The sequence below is a fragment of the Microcaecilia unicolor genome, chromosome 12 (assembly GCF_901765095.1).
Source record: "Microcaecilia unicolor chromosome 12, aMicUni1.1, whole genome shotgun sequence".
Taxonomy (NCBI): domain Eukaryota; kingdom Metazoa; phylum Chordata; class Amphibia; order Gymnophiona; family Siphonopidae; genus Microcaecilia; species Microcaecilia unicolor.
This window is the reverse complement of record NC_044042.1, coordinates 80809343-80830686: the sequence shown is the minus strand read 5'-3', so window position 1 is coordinate 80830686 and position 21344 is coordinate 80809343. Positions and strand designations below refer to the sequence as shown.

Genomic DNA, 21344 nt, shown 5'->3' with positions numbered 1-21344 from the left:
ATTATAAACAATAACTTGCATAAAGGAGATTTACTTGGAATAAGACCAAAGAAATAGCTTAATCCCTACTCACCTTTGAAGCCCATATAACAATATTAAATCTGTAGAACTAAAGTTCTTCATGACAATAAGTCTGTGTGACCAATATATCAGTGACATAATAGCCTTATGACCAATAGATATGCCTGTTATACATATGACCACAAGGTCCTATGACCAAAAGATGCTCTGATCAAAAACCCTATGACCAACTGCCCTATGGCCAAGTAGGTATGACAACTTGTCCTATCATCAATAGTTCGCACACCCATATATCTAGAGTACTTTGCTCTTCACAACAGTATTTGTTGACTGTTCCCTCTGCTGTCAAGATATGAATTGAAGACACTGGTCAATATTCTATGTCTTTTCAGACTCTATAGCTTTGGAACTCGCTGCTCCTACAACTAATACATGCCCTCCTGGAGAGAAGAATATTTTCATTTCCATCTATTTCTTGACATACCACCCTTCACTAAAGCATTAGAGTAATTTACAAAAACATAGAAATTTTGTATGTACCCTAACTAATGGAAGGAATGGTGACCAAACAACTCACAGAATATCTAAACAAATTTTCAATACTACACGACTCCCAGTCAGGATTTCGGTCTAACCACAATACCGAAACAGTACTAGTTACACTCATGACTAAATTCAAACAAATGATTGCAACAGGAAAGAATATACTACTTCTACAATTTGACATGTCAAGCGCTTTTAACATGGTTGATCATGGAATACTACTACATATCCTTGAGTACTTAGGAATTGGAGGCAACGTTCTCAACTGATTCAAGGGATTCCTAACCACAAGATCATACCAAGTGACATCTAACTCGACTACTTCAGCCACATGGATACCTGAATGCGGAGTTCCACAAGGATCCCCCCTCTCGCCGACTCTATTCAATTTAATGATGATACCCTTGGCCAAACTACTATCAAACCAGAACCTCAACCCATACATATATGCAAATCGTTAGAAAACCGGTTATTTTGTCTGATCTAACTGGCTAACTGACAATATTCAGCATGGTAGTAAAAGGGAAGTGGGAAGTGGACCAATGACTCCAGGGAAACGGGATACTGATGTATAAGGTACCACTTTATTCATAGAGTCTGTGAATAAAGTGATACCTTATACATCAGTATCCCGTTTCCCTGGAGTCATTGGTCCACTTCCCACTTCCCTTTTACTGTTGTGTTTTCGTGGGAGTTAGTAGTGTTCATCTACCTTGGTGGATTACCTCCTCCAATATTTAGCGTGGGACATGGCTGGTCATGTCCTGCTAAATATATATGGATAGCCAGCTATGTGGCATTTAACTGGTCAGGTGCTGATCCTGGCCAGTTAAATGCCTTTGAATATTGGGGGAACTGTCTTTATTACAGCCAATTGTTGATGTGATAACAATTTAGAGGAAACTTCCATTGAGGACATTTAACTTTCTATAGGGAAAACCCTCTGCTCCAAATTGCACACAATTTCCCAGCGAGTTTTGTGTTAAAGCAATTAATAAGGAAAATTTCTTTAAAATGTCTCATATTTTGCCAGTGTTTCCCCAAATGTATCCAAAGTTACAAGAGATGGTTTTTACCACAAAAGTAAGGTTTTTTTTGTGTCTTCACTCCTCTCTGCGTCAAGCAAGTTGCCTTAAACTCTTTCCTCAAGGCCAGCTGGTCCTATGGAGGTGATTGCACCTACCCTACCAGTGGTTTGTAACAGCACTTCAGGGAGCCACATTCATCAGTGGATGATGTCCCAACAATCACTCCAAACTGCTGAGCTGGATCCGTGGGGCTAAACTGCTCCTTCAGGCTCATAACGATGTCTGACGCAAGCAATGGCACCGACTTTCCTCCCCTCGGCGCTCAATGCAGCATGGCCCCAGCACCAAAGACTGCACCAACAGTAAAGATAAATGTATCCATTGGTCCAGATGCCAGGGGTCAGGTGGCACTGCAGGATAAGTGCACGTCGTCCCCTTTCTTTTGACCATATTAAGTTGAAGACAAACTTTTTGGAAGGAAAATACCAATGGTAGTCAAAGAGAGGGAGTCTTAACACTATCTTCCAGGCACCATCTTGCCCTCACTCCTGAAGTCTGTAGTGTACCAAGGGCAAGGTGGTGGGGGCAGTCCTCCCTAGGTGCAGGCAAAAGGGGATGCAATGAGCAGTTGAGCAGCTGTTGGCTCTGCTGATCCCTCCCCCTCAGACATCAACTTCCAGTTCTGGGGCAGGGGACCGGCAGAGCCGACAGTTGCGCGACTGCTCAGCGCACCCCCCTTGCTCGGAGGAGGAGGTGCTGTGCCCTAGGTGGCAACTACAGTAGGTACATCTCAGTATTTTACTCTTAGCATCAGCCTGTTGAACTGAGGACATCATGATCAGTGTCAGATCATTTATTGTTTATTAAAATTTGCTCTGCTGCCTGGCTTTTTTTTACCAGATCACAAAGGTTTATAAAATATAAAAAAAAATCATAATAAGAAAATAACCCCATTTAAAATAGGATAGACCTTGTAACAAAGCATTGTATGGGAGAGGGGGGTTGGGGTTATATCTATAAAAGAAAAATTGAACAAACATTTAATTTTGTTTAAACTATTTATATACATTGTTTATAGTACTGGTCAGCTTTGTTGTTTATTGTTTGTAAATTTCTTTTCAATAAAAATAATTTGGAAAATAGGATAGACCTAAACCACTCATATAGATACAGTCCAACAAATTAATAGTGCTAACATTTCTGATGTGTGTCCAAAACTGACATTTTTCAACCACAGGAGCACTGCTTGAAGCCTCCCGGCATATTAACCAGTTCATCACGTCAAACTTAATTTTCAGTTGTTTGAAAAAGAGCACGAACTACATCTTGGCAATAGCACAGAGGTAGAATAAGCCGATGCAACTTATGAGTTAATAGCTACACAATAAGTCCTATGCATGCTCAGAAAAAAACTAGAAGATTTTTCTGAGCTCTGAGACAGGTATTCTGCTTGTGCTTCTGATTCATCCTATGAGGGTGAGTCATGTTCTGGGAGGTCACTAAATTGATGCTCTTTACATTTGAGTTTTGCTGGAGTTCTTTGGTTTCAGATTTGATATAAAGTATTATACCTCTTTGTACACAGATGTATTGGAACTACGTTGGGTAAGATGTCTTAATATTAATAAAGAAGGGCTTATATAGTGGAAGAATGGTAGGCACTGCTTGAACTTGATTAGTATCTTAGTGGAATTAACTCCTTCGTTCTCTGATCAGCTGCAGCAGGAGCCACACCCCCATCTTATTCACAGGACTCCGGCCCTCCACCTTTCTCAGGGATGCACAGAGCAAGGTAAGAGCTGCCAGACTTGGAGTGATATTAAGCTGAGTATTCGTCACTATATACTGGCTTCTCTAGTTGTGCTCAACCTGTTGGTTCCAGGTTTATTCAGTAGAATCTTCTTTTATTTGCATAAGAAGCTTCATTTATAATCCAGCAGTCCATTTTATTGGGGGGGGGGGGGGGGAGTCTAGGAGTGGAATTGGGGGGCCATGCACTTCCTCTTTGCTCTCCTCCTCTCCATGTTAAAAATCATACCTTTGCTGGCGGCAGGGCTCAAGGCCTGCTGGCCAAAGAGGTCTGCTGCCTGAACTGTTCCCCATGCTGTCTCAGCAGCAAGGAGGTTAGCAGGGTGCTTTCCAGATGCCAATGCTCACTCTCCCATGCAGGCTCAGTTCTCATGCAAAATGAGCCTGCACGGGGAGTGCTGACGTTGGCGACTGGAAAGCATGTTGCCAACTTCCTCATTGCTGAGGCAGCACGGGGGCTGTTCAGGCAGCAGACCTCTTTGGCTGGCGGGGCTTGGCCGACTTTACCAGCCATTCAACGGGTGCTGCAGTTGTGGAGGGGCCTGACTCCAAAGTGCTGCGAAGCCCCGTCTCCCCCCCCCCCCCCCCCCCAGAGCTGCACCTTGTCCTGTAAATCCAATATATATAATAAAATTAGAAAAAAAAATCTTTCTCAAAGGCAGGATGTGAGTATGGCCACAGAGAAAGCATGATGCATTAACTCAGACTGGCTGTTCAGGCATCTGGTCCAGCGAGAAAGAAAGCCCAGAGCTGCATCTGCTTTGCATACTAAGTTGATTCCTGTTTTCTTTGATTCCAGGATGTATGTTTCATGGAATGGACCAAAACACTACTTCCAGTATACCAAAACTAAGAAGAAAGAGACAAGTGGGTATCATTTCTATATAAATATTGAAAGTGTGTGTATAAGATACAATAGATGAATGAGGAAACTGCTACTTTTCATTACATAAAAATTTCATAAGTTGCTTGAACAGTGATTTAATTGCATTAAAATGTTTGATTAAAAATGTTTATGGACTATAGAGACCAAATGATTATAACCTAGGTGTGGTGAATATCGCCTTACGTTTATGTTATGAGGGCCCACCCCTACCTTTTTTTTCGGAACAGTAAAAATAATTTGTGTTCAGGTTTCATGGCTAATGTTCTCACCGATGCCCAATGAGTCATTTAGAAACATAGCACAGTTACTTGTATCTAGGGTTTGCAGCAGAATAAATCGGACATAAGAACATAACAGTTCCCACATTGGGCCAGGTCCATTTAGCCCAGCATCCTATTTCCAACACTGGCCAGTCCAGGTCATTACTTGGCAGGATGCCAGAAAGTTCAAGTTTCCATGCTACGTACTTACCCCAGGAATAAGCAGTGGCTTTCCTCAGGTCTGCCTTTTGAGTCTCAGTATTTTTATTGACTTTTAAGGAAACCTTGCAATAGTACACAGTCCAGAATGACTGTAAGAACAGCATGGGTTGTGCTAGAACCATTGAAGCAATGCAAATATAGATTGAATATCATTTCCAAAACTGTAGCAAATACTGCGTGAAGGGATAACTATCACATACTGCTCTAGCTTCACTCAGATCTGTAAAAAAGGTTGATAGGGTCCTCTGTTTACTAGCCAATGTAGCATACTGTCAATCTTATTTTCGAAAAAGAAGGACGCCCATCTTTTGCCACAAATCGGAAGATGAGCGTCCTCCCAGGGTTGCCCAAATCGGCATAATCGAAAGCCGATTTTGGGCGTCCCCAACTGCTTTCTGTTGCGGGGATGATCAAAGTTCCCGGGGGCGTGTCGGAGGCGTAGCGAAGGCGAGACTTGGGTGTGCCTAACACATGGGTGTCCTCGACCCATAATCAAAAAAAGAAGGGCGTCCCTGACGAGCACTTGGACGACTTTACTTGGTCCTTTTTGTTTTGTTACAACCAAGCCACAAAAAGGTGCCCAAACTGACCAGATGACCACCGGAGGGAATCGGGGATGACCTCCCCTTACTCCCCCAGTGGTCACTAACCTCCTCCCACCCTCAAAAAAACATTTTTCAAAATATTTTTTGCCAGCCTCAAATGTCATACCCAGGTACATCGCAGCAGTATGCAGGTCCCCTGGAGCAGTTTTAGTGGGTGCAGTGCACTTCAGGCAGGCGGCCCCAGGCCCATCTTCCCCCCCCCCCCCCACACCTTTTACACTTGTGATGGTAGATGTGAGCCCTCCAAAACCCACCTGAAACCCACATCTAGGTGCCCCCCTTCACTCGTAAGGGTTATGGTAGTGGTGTACAGTTGTGGGTAGTGGGTATTTTTTTTTGGGGGGGGGGGGGGGTTGGAGGGCTCAGCACACAAGGTAAGGGAGCTATGTACCTGGGAGCAGTTTGATCCAGACTACCAGAGGTCTTATTTGCAATTCTTTGGCAGTATCTCTGAAATAAGGGGAGGGGTAGCTGTTCCCCCTAGGGCCTGGGAGCTTGTCCCTACAACACCTGCTGTTCAGCTTGGCATCACATGACCCCAGGAGGTCAGGAACTATTTTAGTTAAAGCATTGGCAGGTGTTATGCCTCAAAAATAGTGCCTTGAAACAAATAAACTGTCATTGGACCTATTTGTAAATTACACTTCAAAACTAGAACCCTATGATCAACTTTTCTTTTGCTGGCATTGACACCAGAAGAAGGCTCTGCCACACTGAGGACTACTGAATATAGAACTGTCTGATTAATTTCTGCTAGCTATTTTCATGTTTTTTCCTTAATTAATTTAAATATATCTCGAATTGTATTGGATCCCTATATTTAAGGACAAGCATTTTCTGTTTAGATGTTTTCTTTGATAATGGATGGAGTTTCAGTTGCTAGAATTAATTTTATGTAACGTTGAAACAACTGTTTATATCCAAGAATTAAAAAGTAACTAAAAGTAACATGTTACTTTCACAGTAATCTATTACGTTCATTAAACAAGTAACTAGCAACTGAAATATAATACTTTTTCCGTGCAGTAACTAGTAACTTTAATATATTATTTTTACAAAGTAACTTGCCCGACACTGGAACCAAGATATCAGTGGCACAGCAAGTGTTAGGAAAGCACAGTACTTTGAAAAAGAAAGGATGTTCTGGTGGCTGAACAATAGGCCGACCTCAGACCTTTTCTGTGGATTCTTTTCAGGTTCAGCGAGTCCAGCACACAGTCCAGACTGAATTAAAATATATTGAATTAATGGTGGTCAATGATCATCAGCTGGTGAGTCTAGAGGTTTGCATGCTACTATATTTCTATGAAACCATTAAATGTTAATATTAGATTTCTCCATTGATGCCTTTTGTTTATTCTTTCCACAGTTTGAACAGCTCCGACAGTCTGTCATACTTACCAGCAATTTTGCCAAATCAGTGGTCAACCTTGCCGACGCAGTAAGTGCTGGTGGGTGGATCTCCGAGGTAGAGGTTGGTTGACTATGAGCAGGGTGGTTTGGCATTCTTCATAAAGGGGTATAGAATCTACACTGTAGCAATTACTGTTTGATATGGAAGGAAAGTTATTACAACAGAATTTCTGAAGAAAATCTCTCACTTCTCCCATTCTGCCTCTTTCTTGCAGATATACAGGGAACAGCTGAACACCAGGATAGTATTAGTTGCCATGGAAACATGGGCCTCCGCTGACAGGATCCGAACAGAGGATGATCCACTTCTGACACTGAGCAGGTTCATGAAATACCGGAGAGAGTCTCTCCAGGAACCGAGTGATGCTGTCCACCTCTTCTCGTGAGTTCCAGGATATTTTGTACTCCAATTCTTTTCATTTATTAGTCTCTTCTGCTTGAATTGCATTTTGAGCAAAAACTATGAGATCTTTTTCAATATAATTCATACAGGGGCAGTCCCCTTCACAGATCTAGTTTATTTATCGGCATCAACTACCACTCACTTCTTTTGGCTACTGAATAATATTTAGTTTTACCATCTTCAGTTCATGCTCATTTTGAGTCCACAAGAAATTGAGCATTTTTATTTTTTAAGCCCAAGTCTCTTGAATAATCTGACCTCCTCAATATGTGGTGAATTGTCTTTGAAGAAATTTAAGTCAGCTCTCAAACCTTACGTCTTCTTTCAGCTGGCATTTGGAAACCAGCTTATCTGATACTGGATATTGGATAATGGCTCTCTGCATGCACTTTGAATGTATGTCTGTCTCTCTTCTCTGTGTGTTGTAATATCTGAGCTGCTATCCTGTCTAGGTCAGTTGGCTTTCCTTTCTTGTTTTTAGTTTAACTGCTTTGACCTGCTTGCTAGATAAGGTAGTGTAGTAAATATTAATAAACATAAACATTTCCTTGATGTATTTATCCATTATATCTTTGCCTTTCTCTTCTCCCCAGTGGCCGAACCTTTCAGAGCAGCCGCAGCGGGACAGCCTACTTTGGGGGTATTTGTTCAGTGGCAAGAGGAGGCGGTGTTATTGAGGTTTGTGCATAAGGCAGGGTCAGAAAATGAGAGTTCCCTCTATTTGTTTTAAGGAATAGCCTTCTGGGTACAAGAAGTTAATGGGATTTTACAGAAAGAAAGGTGTATCATTTTGGCAGACTGTCCAGTGGATAGAGTTGCAAGAAAGGAAGGGCTTGGCCAGATATAAGAATACAGGACAGAGATGTCTATGGTGGTCAACTCTAACTTTTGGGAAGTGCAGAAATTAAACACATGTAGATGAAATCAGTAGGTATGCTGGAGGCCAGAGCCAATTTATCTAATAAAGGGGACAGTTTATACAGTGTTTCCAGTCACTTTGTGAAAAGTTCAGGACCCCAAATTCCTCATTTGAAATCTTCATGGCGAATATACTAAAGCAAATCAATTATAAAGAAAGTTTCTACACTAGTTGTAATATCATTATAAATTTAATACAAGTTTATTCATTTCAACAAATCTTATCAATCTTAAAAAAGCACAGCAATCATTTCCTCCACATATATTACAATAGTAAAACAACTCAAATCCTTAGGAGTTTGTCCATGGTGAAAGTACTAGGTGGACTTGAACCAGTCAGCACACTATAAATGTCCAGATCAGTCTTCAATCAAATGAAAAGAACAGTCTTCACACTACAGAGACAAAGTTAACCCAGTTGAATTTTGGAAAGAAGCTGATAAACCAGTTTCTTTCAATTTCCTTTACTTAAAATGACTTTCTAGATAACTGGATTTCCAGATGTGGTGGAATTCTTGACACTCTAGCCCCGGTCAAACGCAAACTGAAAATCTGCAGAAACTCAGACCAATGGTTGAACCAGTAACTTTTACTTCTAAAACGCACCTGCAGATGATTAGAGTGGTTTTGGAGACGTTTTCTGACCTCGGATAATAAGAAAGCATGGCGAACCAAGATCCACGACTACAAGGCCCTATTGGCCAAGAAGAAAAGAGATTATTACTCTAAGTTAATTGGCAATGACAAACCAGATGCCAGAAAATTATTCTCCCTCCTTGATCACCTAACTAGTGTAAGCCACCTAGCAAATACCCTGGACAACACTTCCCCATCCGCTGCAGATCTGGCCATCTACTTTTAATTCTTATTACAAAAAGAGGGATATATCCTACTATACGTCAAATGATATATTTAAATAAACCATGTACTCCACTCTTAATTTCTAATTACATTCTTTATTATTCTGTCTTTAAATCATCACACCTATATGTGGCTACCATACAACTCCCTTACACACACCATTCACTCCGACACCCACTTGATAAAAATATAATCATATATAGTACCCTTATTTCATAGTGCACATCATATGAACTGTTTACATTGATGTTAATATTTAAACCTATACAGCAAGATGTTTCTCACGTGTCTTTTAGTCCATCATTGCTTTTAATGTTCAACTTCATCCTCCGTTCTTAATCCACGTTGATTGAGTGATCACAACCCCCAATCATCTGATTCCAATTAACATCACTGAAAAGATGCTACAGCTCTGTACTTATAGCAAAATTATGAATCACATCAGTAGTGTACATGCAATATCGTCACTGCTTTAGCTGTACAGTGGGTCCGTTGTGCAGCATGGAAAAGGCTTGCTTAGGTGGTTACAACCAAACGGTCAGATTAGTGGCCTAGCTTTAATTCCACCTGCACTCCTTCGGTTCCCCTATGCGAGACCGCATTTCATGAATATCTTCACCAGGAGGAACTATTATCCTTAACCTATAACCATTTAACAAAAACCACATCAGATTCATCTTAAATCCAGCCCACATTACCTTACAAATTCATTATACATATATCTTTATACAACTTTACTGGCTGCTTACCATCTGGGCTCTTTGGCTAACGAGTGATCCAAGGATCCGCCCACCAATTTCTCATACGTAAATTCCTGTTCCAGGGGTATATATACCCCCGACCCATACGTAAAAAACGTATACCATACTGTCAAATCCATTCTACTAAATTAAGGCCCTTAGGGGCCACCATATACCACAAAAAAATATATCGCTGTTCAATATTTAGCAACTGAGCACTGATGTCACCACCTCTACAGGGAGTAACTTGTATCAAAACTACACACTTCAAATCTTCAATAGCATGCTTTTTTTCAATCCAATGAGCAACGAGTGGTGCTTCCTTTTTTTGTAATCTCAAGTTGCTAATATGTTCAGCCAAATGATGCTTCAGCTGTCTCTTAGTGTGTCCAATGTACTATAATAAACATGGACACATAATACAATAAATCACTCGTTCACTAGTGCATGTGGTTTTACTTCACAAAAAAATTTTTTTTGTAGTTCTGGGCACGGAGATCCATTTAGTGGTCATCGAATATCTACAGTAGACACACCTACATTCTCCATGTTGACCATCAGTTAACTCAATATTCGATTTATGTAATAATTCCCCCAAATTCGCTTGACATCGATACGCTATTTTAGGGTGCTCGTTAAATTCAGGCTGTACAGCAAGTACGTGCCAGAAATTGTGTATTATCTGACCAATTTTAGGGGCGTAATGGGAAAATGGCAGCACACATGCCAAAGGCTTATGTACATTCTTCTGGTGAGGTAAGAGAAGCCACGATCTCTGTGCATATAAAGCACGCTTATATGCTTTTTAAATAATTTCCTTCGGATAGCCTCTCTGCAAAAACCGAACCATCATGTAAGTAGCCTGAATTTTAAAATCATGAATAGAAGAACATAGTCGTCATAATCTGAAGAACTGTCCCATCGGTATTCCCTTCCTCAGAGCCACATGGTGGTGACTAGTATAATGTAATAATTTATTCCTATCAGTGTTCTTTGTAAACAAAGTGGTACAAGAACCTTCATTTTGTGTTTTAATGATCTTAATATCCAGAAATTCAATCTCCTGTTCATTTACCCGAGAAGTAAATTTAATATGAGGATCGGCTGTATTGAGGCTATCAATGAACAAAGTCAACTCCTCCTTAGTACCTCGCCAGAATAATATAACATCATCAATAAATCTTTTCCACAGCATGACATGGTCATACTGTGGAGAAGAATACACAAATTGTTTTTCAAATTGAGTCATATAAAGGCATGCAAGAGATGGAGGCACCGTCACACCCATTGCGACCCCTTGTTTCTGTATATAGAACTTCTCCTGAAATTCAAAATAATTTTGATTGATAACCCAAGTAATGAGTTGTCGTAGCACCTCAATTTTCGATGCTGACATCAAAGTTTCAGCCAAATATGTACAGGTTAACTAGACAAGTTGGTTCTGCGGTAAATTCGTGTACAGAGACACGACATCCAATCCCACTATGAGAACATTTTCTAAATCACCAGCCTGAAAATCAGTTTGCTGTAACTGTTGTATAAAGTGAATAGAATCACGAACATATGATTGTGCATGGCTCACAAAGGGCTTTAAAAATATATCCAAAAACTTAGACAGGGGCTCCAAAACTGAATCCCAAGTGGATACTATAGGGCGGCCAGGCGGATTTTCACAAGATTTATGGATTTTTGGAACAAAATAAATGTAGGGGATCTTAGGATTAGGGTGACACAAAAATCGCTGCTCTTGAACTGATAAGATCCCATTCATGACTGCTGTACCCACGTATTGTTTAATATCATGTTGTAATTGACTAGTCGGGTCATAATCTGTTTGTTCATAATACTGATTTTGCTGAAGCTGTCTTAACCCTTCATTTATGTATTGCTGAGTATCCATAACTATCGTGGATCCACCCTTATCCGCCCTTAAAATGGTCAAATGTTTGTCATTAGTTAGTTCTTTAAAACTGACGCAGCTCTCTAGGCAGATTACTAGCATACCTATTAGCAGATTGTTCAATCTTTAGTAAGTCCGCTAATACTAATTTTTGAAATGCCATAATTGAGGAGTCTTGTCCGGCACCAGCATTGAATTTTTGCTAAAACATAGCCAGTTAAGGGCTTCTTTTTAGAAAGCCACGCTAGCGATTCCTGTGAGTAAATGATAGGAAGCCCTAAGTGCAATGTTTGGCACTTAACGGGCTACGAAGAACTGCATAAAGATAGGACTGCATTTCATATGGTCCTGTTTGTGCGGTGTTCTTAACCATTTAAGTGCCAACTCCACGGAGGGTGGGGGGGGGGGAAAGAAGTTAGGAGGGGTGGGGGACAAAAACAAAAATAATTTTGTTGCTGGTTCTGAGCCTACAGCTGCCCTTTTTTTTTTGGATCTATGGAAGCAGTTTGCACTGTGCTACTTTGGCGTTATTAAAACGTTGAAATATAAGAAGGTTCAAGGAGGGTGGTGGGGGGAGAAGGAGGGTTGATTGGGGATAAAAATGAAAAACTAATTGACGTTTGCTGCAGTGACAGTTGTTGGTTGCACTGTTATAGCGAATGCTACATACCTGTAAAAGGTATTCTCCGAGGACAGCAGGCTGATTGTTCTCACTGATGGTGACGTCCACGGCAGCCCCTCCAATCGGAAACTTCACTAGCAAAGTCCTTTGCTAGTCCTGGCGCGCCCATGCGCGGCTGTCTTCCCGCCCGAACCGGCTCGTGTTTGTCAGTCCCGTATGTAGCAAGACAAAGACAAGGGAAGACACAACTCCAAAGGGGAGGCGGGCGGGTTTGTGAGAACAATCAGCCTGCTGTCCTCGGAGAATACCTTCTACAGGTATGTAGCATTCGCTTTCTCCGAGGACAAGCAGGCTGCTTGTTCTCACTGATGGGGTATCCCTAGCCCCCAGGCTCACTCAAAACAACAAACATGGTCAATTGGGCCTCGCAACGGCGAGGACATAACTGAGGACATAACTGAGATTGACCTAACAATTTATCCAACTAACTGAGAGTGTAGCCTGGAACAGAATAAACATGGGCCTAGGGGGGTGGAGTTGGATCCTAAACCCCGAACAGATTCTGAAGCACTGACTGCCCGAACCGACTGTCGCGTCGGGTATCCTGCTGCAGGCAGTAATGAAATGTGAATGTGTGGACAGATGACCACGTCGCAGCTTTGCAAATCTCTTCAATAGTGGCTGACTTCAAGTGGGCTACCGATGCTGCCATGGCTCTAACATTATGAGCCGTGACATGACCCTCAAGAGCCAGCCCAGCCTGGGCGTAAGTGAAGGAAATGCAATCTGCTAGCCAATTGGATATGGTGCGTTTCCCCACAGCCACTCCCCTCCTGTTGGGATCAAAAGAAACAAACAATTGGGCGGACTGTCTGTTGGGCTGTGTCCGCTCCAGATAGAAGGCCAATGCTCTCTTGCAGTCCAATGTGTGCAGCTGACGTTCAGCAGGGCAGGAATGAGGACGGGGAAAGAATGTTGGCAAGACAATTGACTGGTTCAGATGGAACTCCGACACAACCTTTGGCAAGAACTTAGGGTGAGTGCGGAGGACTACTCTGTTATGATGAAATTTGGTGTAAGGGGCCTGGGCTACCAGGGCCTGAAGCTCACTGACTCTACGAGCTGAAGTAACTGCCACCAAGAAAATGACCTTCCAGGTCAAGTACTTCAGATGGCAGGAGTTCAGTGGCTCAAAAGGAGGTTTCATCAGCTGGGTGAGAACGACATTGAGATCCCATGACACTGTAGGAGGTTTGACAGGGGGCTTTGACAAAAGCAAACCTCTCATGAAGTGAACAACTAAAGGCTGTCCTGAGATCGGCTTACCTTCCACACGGTAATGGTAGGCACTGATTGCACTAAGGTGAACCCTTACAGAGTTGGTCTTGAGACCAGACTCAGACAAGTGCAGAAGGTATTCAAGCAGGGTCTGTGTAGGACAAGAGCGAGGATCTAGGGCCTTGCTGTCACACCAGACGGCAAACCTCCTCCATAGAAAGAAGTAACTCCTCTTAGTGGAATCTTTCCTGGAAGCAAGCAAGATGCGGGAGACACCCTCTGACAGACCCAAAGAGGCAAAGTCTACGCTCTCAACATCCAGGCCGTGAGAGCCAGAGACCGGAGGTTGGGATGCAGAAGCGCCCCTTCGTCCTGTGTGATGAGGGTCGGAAAACACTCTAATCTCCACGGTTCTTCGGAGGACAACTCCAGAAGAAGAGGGAACCAGATCTGACGCGGCCAAAAAGGAGCAATCAGAATCATGGTGCCTCGGTCTTGCTTGAGTTTCAACAAAGTCTTCCCCACCAGAGGTATGGGAGGATAAGCATACAGCAGACCTTTCCCCCAGTCCAGGAGGAAGGCATCCGATGCCAGTCTGCCGTGGGCCTGAAGCCTGGAACAGAACTGAGGGACTTTGTGGTTGGCTCGAGATGCGAAGAGATCTACCAAGGGGGTGCCCCACACCTGGAAGATCTGTCGCACTACACGGGAATTGAGCGACCACTTGTGAGGTTGCATAATCCTGCTCAACCTGTCGGCCAGACTGTTGTTTACACCTGCCAGATATGTGGCTTGGAGCATCATGCCCTGATGGCGAGCCCAAAGCCACATGCTGACGGCTTCCTGACACAGGGGGCGAGATCCGGTGCCCCCCTGCTTGTTGATGTAATACATGGCAACCTGGTTGTCTGTCTGAATTTGGATAATTTGGTGGGACAGCCGATCTCTGAAAGCCTTCAGAGCGTTCCAGACCGCTCGTAACTCCAGGAGATTGATCTGCAGATCGCGTTCCTGGCGGGACCAGCTTCCCTGGGTGTGAAGCCCATCGACATGAGCTCCCCACCCCAGGAGAGACGCATCCGTAGTCAGCACTTTTTGTGACTGAGGAATTTGGAAAGGACGTCCCAGAGTCAAATTGGACCAAATCGTCCACCAATACAGGGATTTGAGAAAACTCGTGGACAGGTGGATCACGTCTTCTAGATCCCCAGCAGCCTGAAACCACTGGGAAGCTAGGGTCTATTGAGCAGATCTCATGTGAAGGCGGGCCATGGGAGTCACATAAACTGTGGAGGCCATGTGGCCCAGCAATCTCAACATCTGCCGAGCTGTGATCTGCTGGGACGCTCGCACCCGCGAGACGAGGGACAACAAGTTGTTGGCTTTCGCCTCTGGGAGATAAGCACGAGCCGTCCTTGAATCCAGCAGAGCTCCTATGAATTCGAGTCTTTGTACTGGGAGAAGGTGGGACTTTGGATAATTTATCACAAACCCCAGTAGCTCCAGGAGGCGAATAGTCATCTGCATGGACTGTAGAGCTCCTGCCTTGGATAAGTTCTTCACCAGCCAATCGTCGAGATATGGGAACACGTGTACCCCCAGCCTGCGAAGTGCCGCTGCTACTATAGCCAAGCACTTCGTGAACACTCTGGGCGCAGAGGCGAGCCCAAAGGGTAGCACACAGTACTGGAAGTGACTTGTGCCCAGCTGAAATCGCAGATACTGTCTGTGAGCTGGCAGTATCGGGATGTGCGTGTAGGCGTCCTTCAAGTCCAGAGAGCATAGCCAATCATTTTCCTGAATCAAGGGGAGAAGGGTGCCCAGGGAAAGCATCCTGAACTTTTCCCTGACCAGATATTTGTTCAGGGCCCTTAGGTCTAGGATGGGACGCATCCCCCCTGTTTTCTTTTCCACAAGGAAGTACCTGGAATAGAATCCCAGCCCTTCTTGCCCGGATGGCACGGGCTCGACCGCATTGGCGCTGAGAAGGGCGGAGAGTTCCTCTGCAAGTACCTGCTTGTGTTGGAAGCTGTAAGACTGAGCTCCCGGTGGACAATTTGGAGGTTTTGAGGCCAAATTGAGGGTGTATCCTTGCCGGACTATTTGAAGAACCCACTGATCGGAGGTTATGAGAGGCCAACTTTGGTGAAAAACTTTCAACCTCCCTCCGACCGGTAGATCGCCCGGCACTGACACTTGGATGGTCACTATGCTCTGCTGGAGCCAGTCAAAAGCTCGTCCCCTGCTTTTGCTGGGGAGCCGAGGGGCCTTGCTGAGGCGCACGCTGCTGACGAGAGCGAGCGCGCTGGGGCTTAGCCTGGGCCGCAGGCTGTCGAGAAGGAGGATTGTACCTACGCTTGCCAGAAGAGTAGGGAACAGTCTTCCTTCCCCCATAAAAACATCTACCTGTAGAGGTAGAAGCTGAAGGCTGCCGGCGGGAGAACTTGTCGAAAGCGGTATCCCACTGGTGGAGCTGCTCTACCAACTGTTCGACCTTTTCTCCAAAAATGTTATCCGCACAGCAAGGTGAGTCCGCAATCCGCTGCTGGATCCTATTCTCCAGGTCGGAGGCACGCAGCCATGAGAGTCTGCGCATCACCACACCTTGGGCAGCGGCCCTGGACGCAACATCAAAGATGTCATACACCCCTCTGGCCAGGAATTTTCTGCACGCCTTCAGCTGCCTGACCACCTCCTGAAATTGCTTGGCTTGCTCAGGAGGGAGCTTGTCCACCAAGCCCGCCAACTGCCGCACATTGTTCCGCATGTGTATGCTCGTGTAGAGCTGGTAAGACTGAATTTTGGCCACGAGCATAGAGGAATGATAGGCCTTCCTCCCAAAGGAGTCTAAGGTTCTAGAGTCTTTGCCCGGGGGCGCCGAAGCATGCTCCCTAGAACTCTTAGCCTTCTTTAGGGCCAAATCCACAACTCCAGAGTCGAGAGGCAACTGAGTGCGCATCAGCTCTGGGTCCCCATGGATCCGGTACTGGGACTCGATCTTCTTGGGAATGTGGGGATTAGTTAAAGGCTTGGTCCAGTTCGCCAGCAATGTCTTTTTTAGGACATGATGCATGGGTACTGTGGACGCTTCCTTAGGTGGAGAAGGATAGTCCAGGAGCTCAAACATTTCAGCCCTGGGCTCGTCCTCAACAACCACTGGGAAGGGGATGGCCGTAGACATCTCCCGGACAAAGGCCGCAAAAGACAGACTCTCGGGAGGAGAAAGCTGCCTTTCAGGGGAGGGAGTGGGATCCGAAGGAAGGCCATCAGACTCCTCGTCAGAGAAATATCTGATGTCCTCCTCCCACGAGGCCTCACCATCGGTATCAGACACAAGTTCACGAACCTGTGTCTGAAGCCGTGCCCGGCTCGACTCCGTGGAACCACAGCCACGGTGGGAGCGTCGAGAGGTAGACTCCCTCGCCCGCACCGGCGAAGCTCCCTCCGCCGACGTCGTCGGGGAGCCTTCCTGGGAGGCGACCGCAGTCGGTACCGCAAGCGGCACCGATGTCGGAGACCTCACCCCGGGCAAGGGGCCAGCCGGCGCCTCACTCGACGGTACCGGTGGCGCAAGCACCCCCGGTACCGGAGGGGAAGGGCGCAACAGCTCTCCCAGGATCTCTGGGAGAACGGCCCGGAGACTCTCGTGCAGGGCAGCTGTGGAGAAAGACTTGGAAGCCGATGCAGGAGTCAAAGTCAGAGTCTGTTCCGGGCATGGAGGCTGTTCCGGGCTGTCCAAGATGGAGCGCATCGACACCTCCTGAACAGAGGGTGAGCGGTCCTCCCGGTGCCGATGCTTACTGGGTGCCGACTCCCTCGGCGACCCAGAGCTCTCGGTACCGACGCGGGAAGGAGACCGGTGTCGATGCTTCTTTGACTTTTTCAAACGAAGCATGTCACCGGAGCTTCCCGGTACCGACGAGGAGGACTTAGAATCCAACCGTCGCTTCCTCGGGGCCGAGGCCGAAGAAGGTCGGTCTCGGGGGGGCTGTACCGCAGGAGCCCTCAGGGTAGGGGGAGACCCACCCGAAGGCTCACCGCCACCAGCAGGGGAATGGACAGCCCTCACCTGCACTCTGGACGAAGCACCACTGTCCGACGACATCAGCAGAAGCGGAGGTCCCGGTACCACCGACGCAGCCTTCCGATGACTCGGCCCCGACGATGCAGAGGGTCGATGCCTCGATGCAATCAATACTGTCGAGGGCGGAGGTGTTGACGCTGTCGACGTCGACGCACTCGATACTCCCGGTGCCGATGGCAACGAAGAGCCCGAGAACAAAACGTTCCACTGGGCCAATCTCGCTACCTGAGTCCTTTTCTGTAAAAGGGCGCAAAGACTGCAGGCCTGCGGGCGGTGCCCAGCCCCCAGACACTGAAGACACGACGCATGCCTATCAGTGAGCGAGATTACCCGTGCGCACTGGGTGCACTTCTTGAAGCCGCTGGGAGACTTCGATGACATGGGCGGAAAAATCACGCCGGCGAAATCAAAACTCGTAATTGCGGTAAGGCACCAAAAAGATGGGGAGAAAAAACCTCGACCCGAGGCCTCAAAGGGGCCTACCCCGAAAACGAAAGAAAACTTAATGGGGCCAAAAACTAGAAATAGGGGGAAGGGAAAAAGACCAAAAGGCCCTTCTCCGGAATCCCTTTTTTTTTTTTTAGCGAAAAGTCAAAAAGACGCGCGAGGGTCAACTTAAGGGGCGTGAACGGCGCAAAACACGACCGTACCGAGCGCGGACAAAAGAAGACTGACGAACACGAGCCGTTTCGGGCGGGAAGACGGCCGCGCATGCGCGGTGCGCATGGGCGCGCGAGGACTAGCAAAGGACTTTGCTAGTGAAGTTTCCGATTGGAGGGGCTGCCGTGGACGTCACCATCAGTGAGAACAAGCAGCCTGCTTGTCCTCGGAGAATGTTCTTTTGTTGCAATATTCTGCTTGTATTTTCTGTTCTTTAAGTCAATAAACAGATTTAAACATAAGTGCCAACTCCATTCCACAATATCCCCAGATATTGAGCACTATCCGGACATTTTCAGTGGCACAATCTGGTTAAGTGCTGCTGAAATGGCCCGGTTAGCCCCGGACAGGCGATTTAAATGGCTCCTGGTCGTTTAAATTGTTTTGAGCATCGGGCCCTTAGTTCTTGAGTGTTCTCTGGCCATTACAAATGCCCTGGAATTGTTTTGAAAGAATAGGAATGAGAACCGTGACATCATAGCAAAAAGAGGTAAAGGTTATACAACTTGACGCTTGTTGAAATTCCTTCTATAGAAAGCACATAATTGAGACTGAAAAATGAAATGTTACCTCTTTCTGTGTTATATATCCATAATATAATGTACAAGACTTTGGATAAGTGTAATGTGTATGTACATAATTAATAACAGGCCACATAACAGATATCTTCTATCTCTCTTTCCTGTAATCTCCCATGTTTCTGGTTTACTCATTATTGTCCCTCTCCCAATGCAGTATGGAAATGTTGGTGCCATGGCAATCACATTGGCTCAGACCCTAGGGCAGAATGTTGGCATGATGTGGAACAAGCAACGCACCTCAGCTGGTAAAATCCATAAAATTGTTTTTCCCAGTTATTAAAGGAAAATAGTGGTGTGCAGGCTATAGGGGTCCGGTTCCATTATACTGCTTCTAGTCATCAGGTAGGAATTCACTAGTAAGAATTCCAGTATTAATAGCTCACGATTTCACAACAGAGCTGGGTTTTGTGTGGCTGAAATCAAATAATCCAAGCTCTTCTCTGTCATAACCTGAGTACATTTAGGCTTAGGGAAGAAGTGCAAGGGAAAATAACAAGAGACGCCTTTTATCCATGTGAAAGTGCCATGAAAATCCCTGCTGTGGTTTGGGTGCAAGAAAGAAAGCGTGATTATAAAGGCAAAGAGCTTTTTTTTCATATGGCATGCTTTCTAATCCACTACTCGCTATCCACAAACCAATGTAGCTGGAGACAGGCTGTTCAGTGATGAAGAATGCTAAAATTACATAAAACCATTAGCTCATGTCTGAAAAAAATTTCAGACCTCAACGCAAAGGATGCATTCAGACATGACAGTGAGTCCCAGAATTCCCAAGTTACTGGGAATTCCCAGTAATGTAGGAAAGCTATTACTGGAAACATTTCCAAGGGGAAAAAGAATATGCCTGCACTGCACTACTAAAATAGTCAGTTCTCTTTCTTAAGAAAGATACAATACAAATTTGCAATTTCTTTCATCTAAGAAAAGCAGACTGGCCACACCTCCCCATAGACTTAGCTTGTATCTTGCATTCATTGCTCATGTTTTACTGATATGCTTGTCCTGTCCACAGGAGACTGCAAATGCCCAGATTCGTGGTTGGGATGCATCATGGAGGACACTGGGTGAGTACAGTGCCAGGACCTGCAAATACTTAAGGCAAGATTCTGTAAATGGCATCTAAAAAATAGGCATGTCCAAAAATAGCACTTAATGTTATTCTGTAAACCGCATCTAAAGTTAGGCACGATTTATAGCATAGCGCATAGGTCTTGGGAATGTGCCTACATTTAGACACAGCCATTTACGCTACTGAAAACCTGGTGTAAATACCTGCGCCTAAACGTAGGCGTGTTCCTCTGAATTCTATAACCATGCATGTAAATTTGAGGAACGCCCTGACACGCCTACACTCCTCCATTGGCCATGCCTCATTTTCAGCTACACGTGCTAGAATTTGTATGCCTCTTTTTAGAATATGCCTAAAAAGATGCATGTATAAAATCCAGTTATTGACAATTGGTGCTAATTGGTTGTTTTCGGCCAATTATCACTGATTGGCTTGTTACTGGATTAAATGTGCATGTGTAAATTGGGCGCGTGCCCAATTTAACACACGCAACTTGCTGCATCTTATGTAGCACCTGGAGGTTATGGGCCAATGTAATAGGCCATGAGTTAGAACTCTGCACTCTATTCAACACAGAGATTCCTAACACATGCCTAAAAGAAATGTGTATGTGTATTCATTAGGATTTATTTACCGTCATTTTCAAGAAAAAATTCACCCAAGGTGATGTACGGCAAGAATAATCCAATCATAGGCAATAAACAATTACTGCAGTAACAATATTCAAATAGCAGTACACATTTATGGCATAGTATGCTATTTACATTGTCAATAGGGAAGAAACAATAGTAGAGGAAGTCCTTTAATCAAAGCACCAGAGTTCGGATCTGACACGGTCCATATTTCGGCAGATAACCACCTGCGTCAGGGGTCACAATAAAACTTTCACTACAGAGTAAAAGCAAGCTGTGCCTGCTGCAGATAAATGACACAGCTATTGAGTTCCAGCTGTGGTATCAGATGGACATAGTAGCGAAGAACAAGCAAACAATATGTTTGTGGCATCCTCCATTATTGTTTTTTTTCTGTTGATATACAATGTCAATACATTACCTATTAAGATATGAGCATATGAGGTAAATGGAGGTAGAACATATAGACAGCAGGAATTAGACAATAAGGTGCATGAAAATGATCTTAGCTAGAGTAGGAGCAGATAAGCAAGTCTTACTGTCTTGCTACAGTTTATTCAGCCAGTGTTAGTCCTTGTGTGTTGCAGGGCCGGTCTTAGCAAGTGCGGGGCCCTGTGCAGACCAATTTGGTGGGGCCCCATCCTAGCCCAACCCCAGCTCCACCCCATTGATAAGATTATTCAATTTTTAGAAAACTTTTTATTTATGACATTTCAAATAAAGACAAATGAAGCTAAACTTGTACAGAAAAACTGATTGAAATAATAAGTACAATGCTATCATGAACCCTCCCCCCCCCCAGAAATTAT

The 21344-nt window shown here is 44.8% G+C and overlaps 1 protein-coding gene across 5 annotated transcripts in view; it reads left to right on the top strand.

The window, feature by feature from the left end:
- ADAM11 (ADAM metallopeptidase domain 11) overlaps positions 1-21344 on the top strand; it is a 177934-nt gene that overhangs the window by 61460 nt on the left and 95130 nt on the right. For all 5 annotated transcript variants that reach the window (XM_030221374.1, XM_030221370.1, XM_030221372.1 and 2 more), the window contains exons 7-14: positions 3309-3384; positions 4201-4268; positions 6571-6645; positions 6744-6815; positions 7003-7169; positions 7784-7868; positions 18989-19079; positions 19847-19898. In XM_030221374.1, the coding sequence (XP_030077234.1) occupies positions 3309-3384; positions 4201-4268; positions 6571-6645; positions 6744-6815; positions 7003-7169; positions 7784-7868; positions 18989-19079; positions 19847-19898 (686 nt within the window). The remainder of the gene's footprint in view (positions 1-3308; positions 3385-4200; positions 4269-6570; positions 6646-6743; positions 6816-7002; positions 7170-7783; positions 7869-18988; positions 19080-19846; positions 19899-21344) is intronic.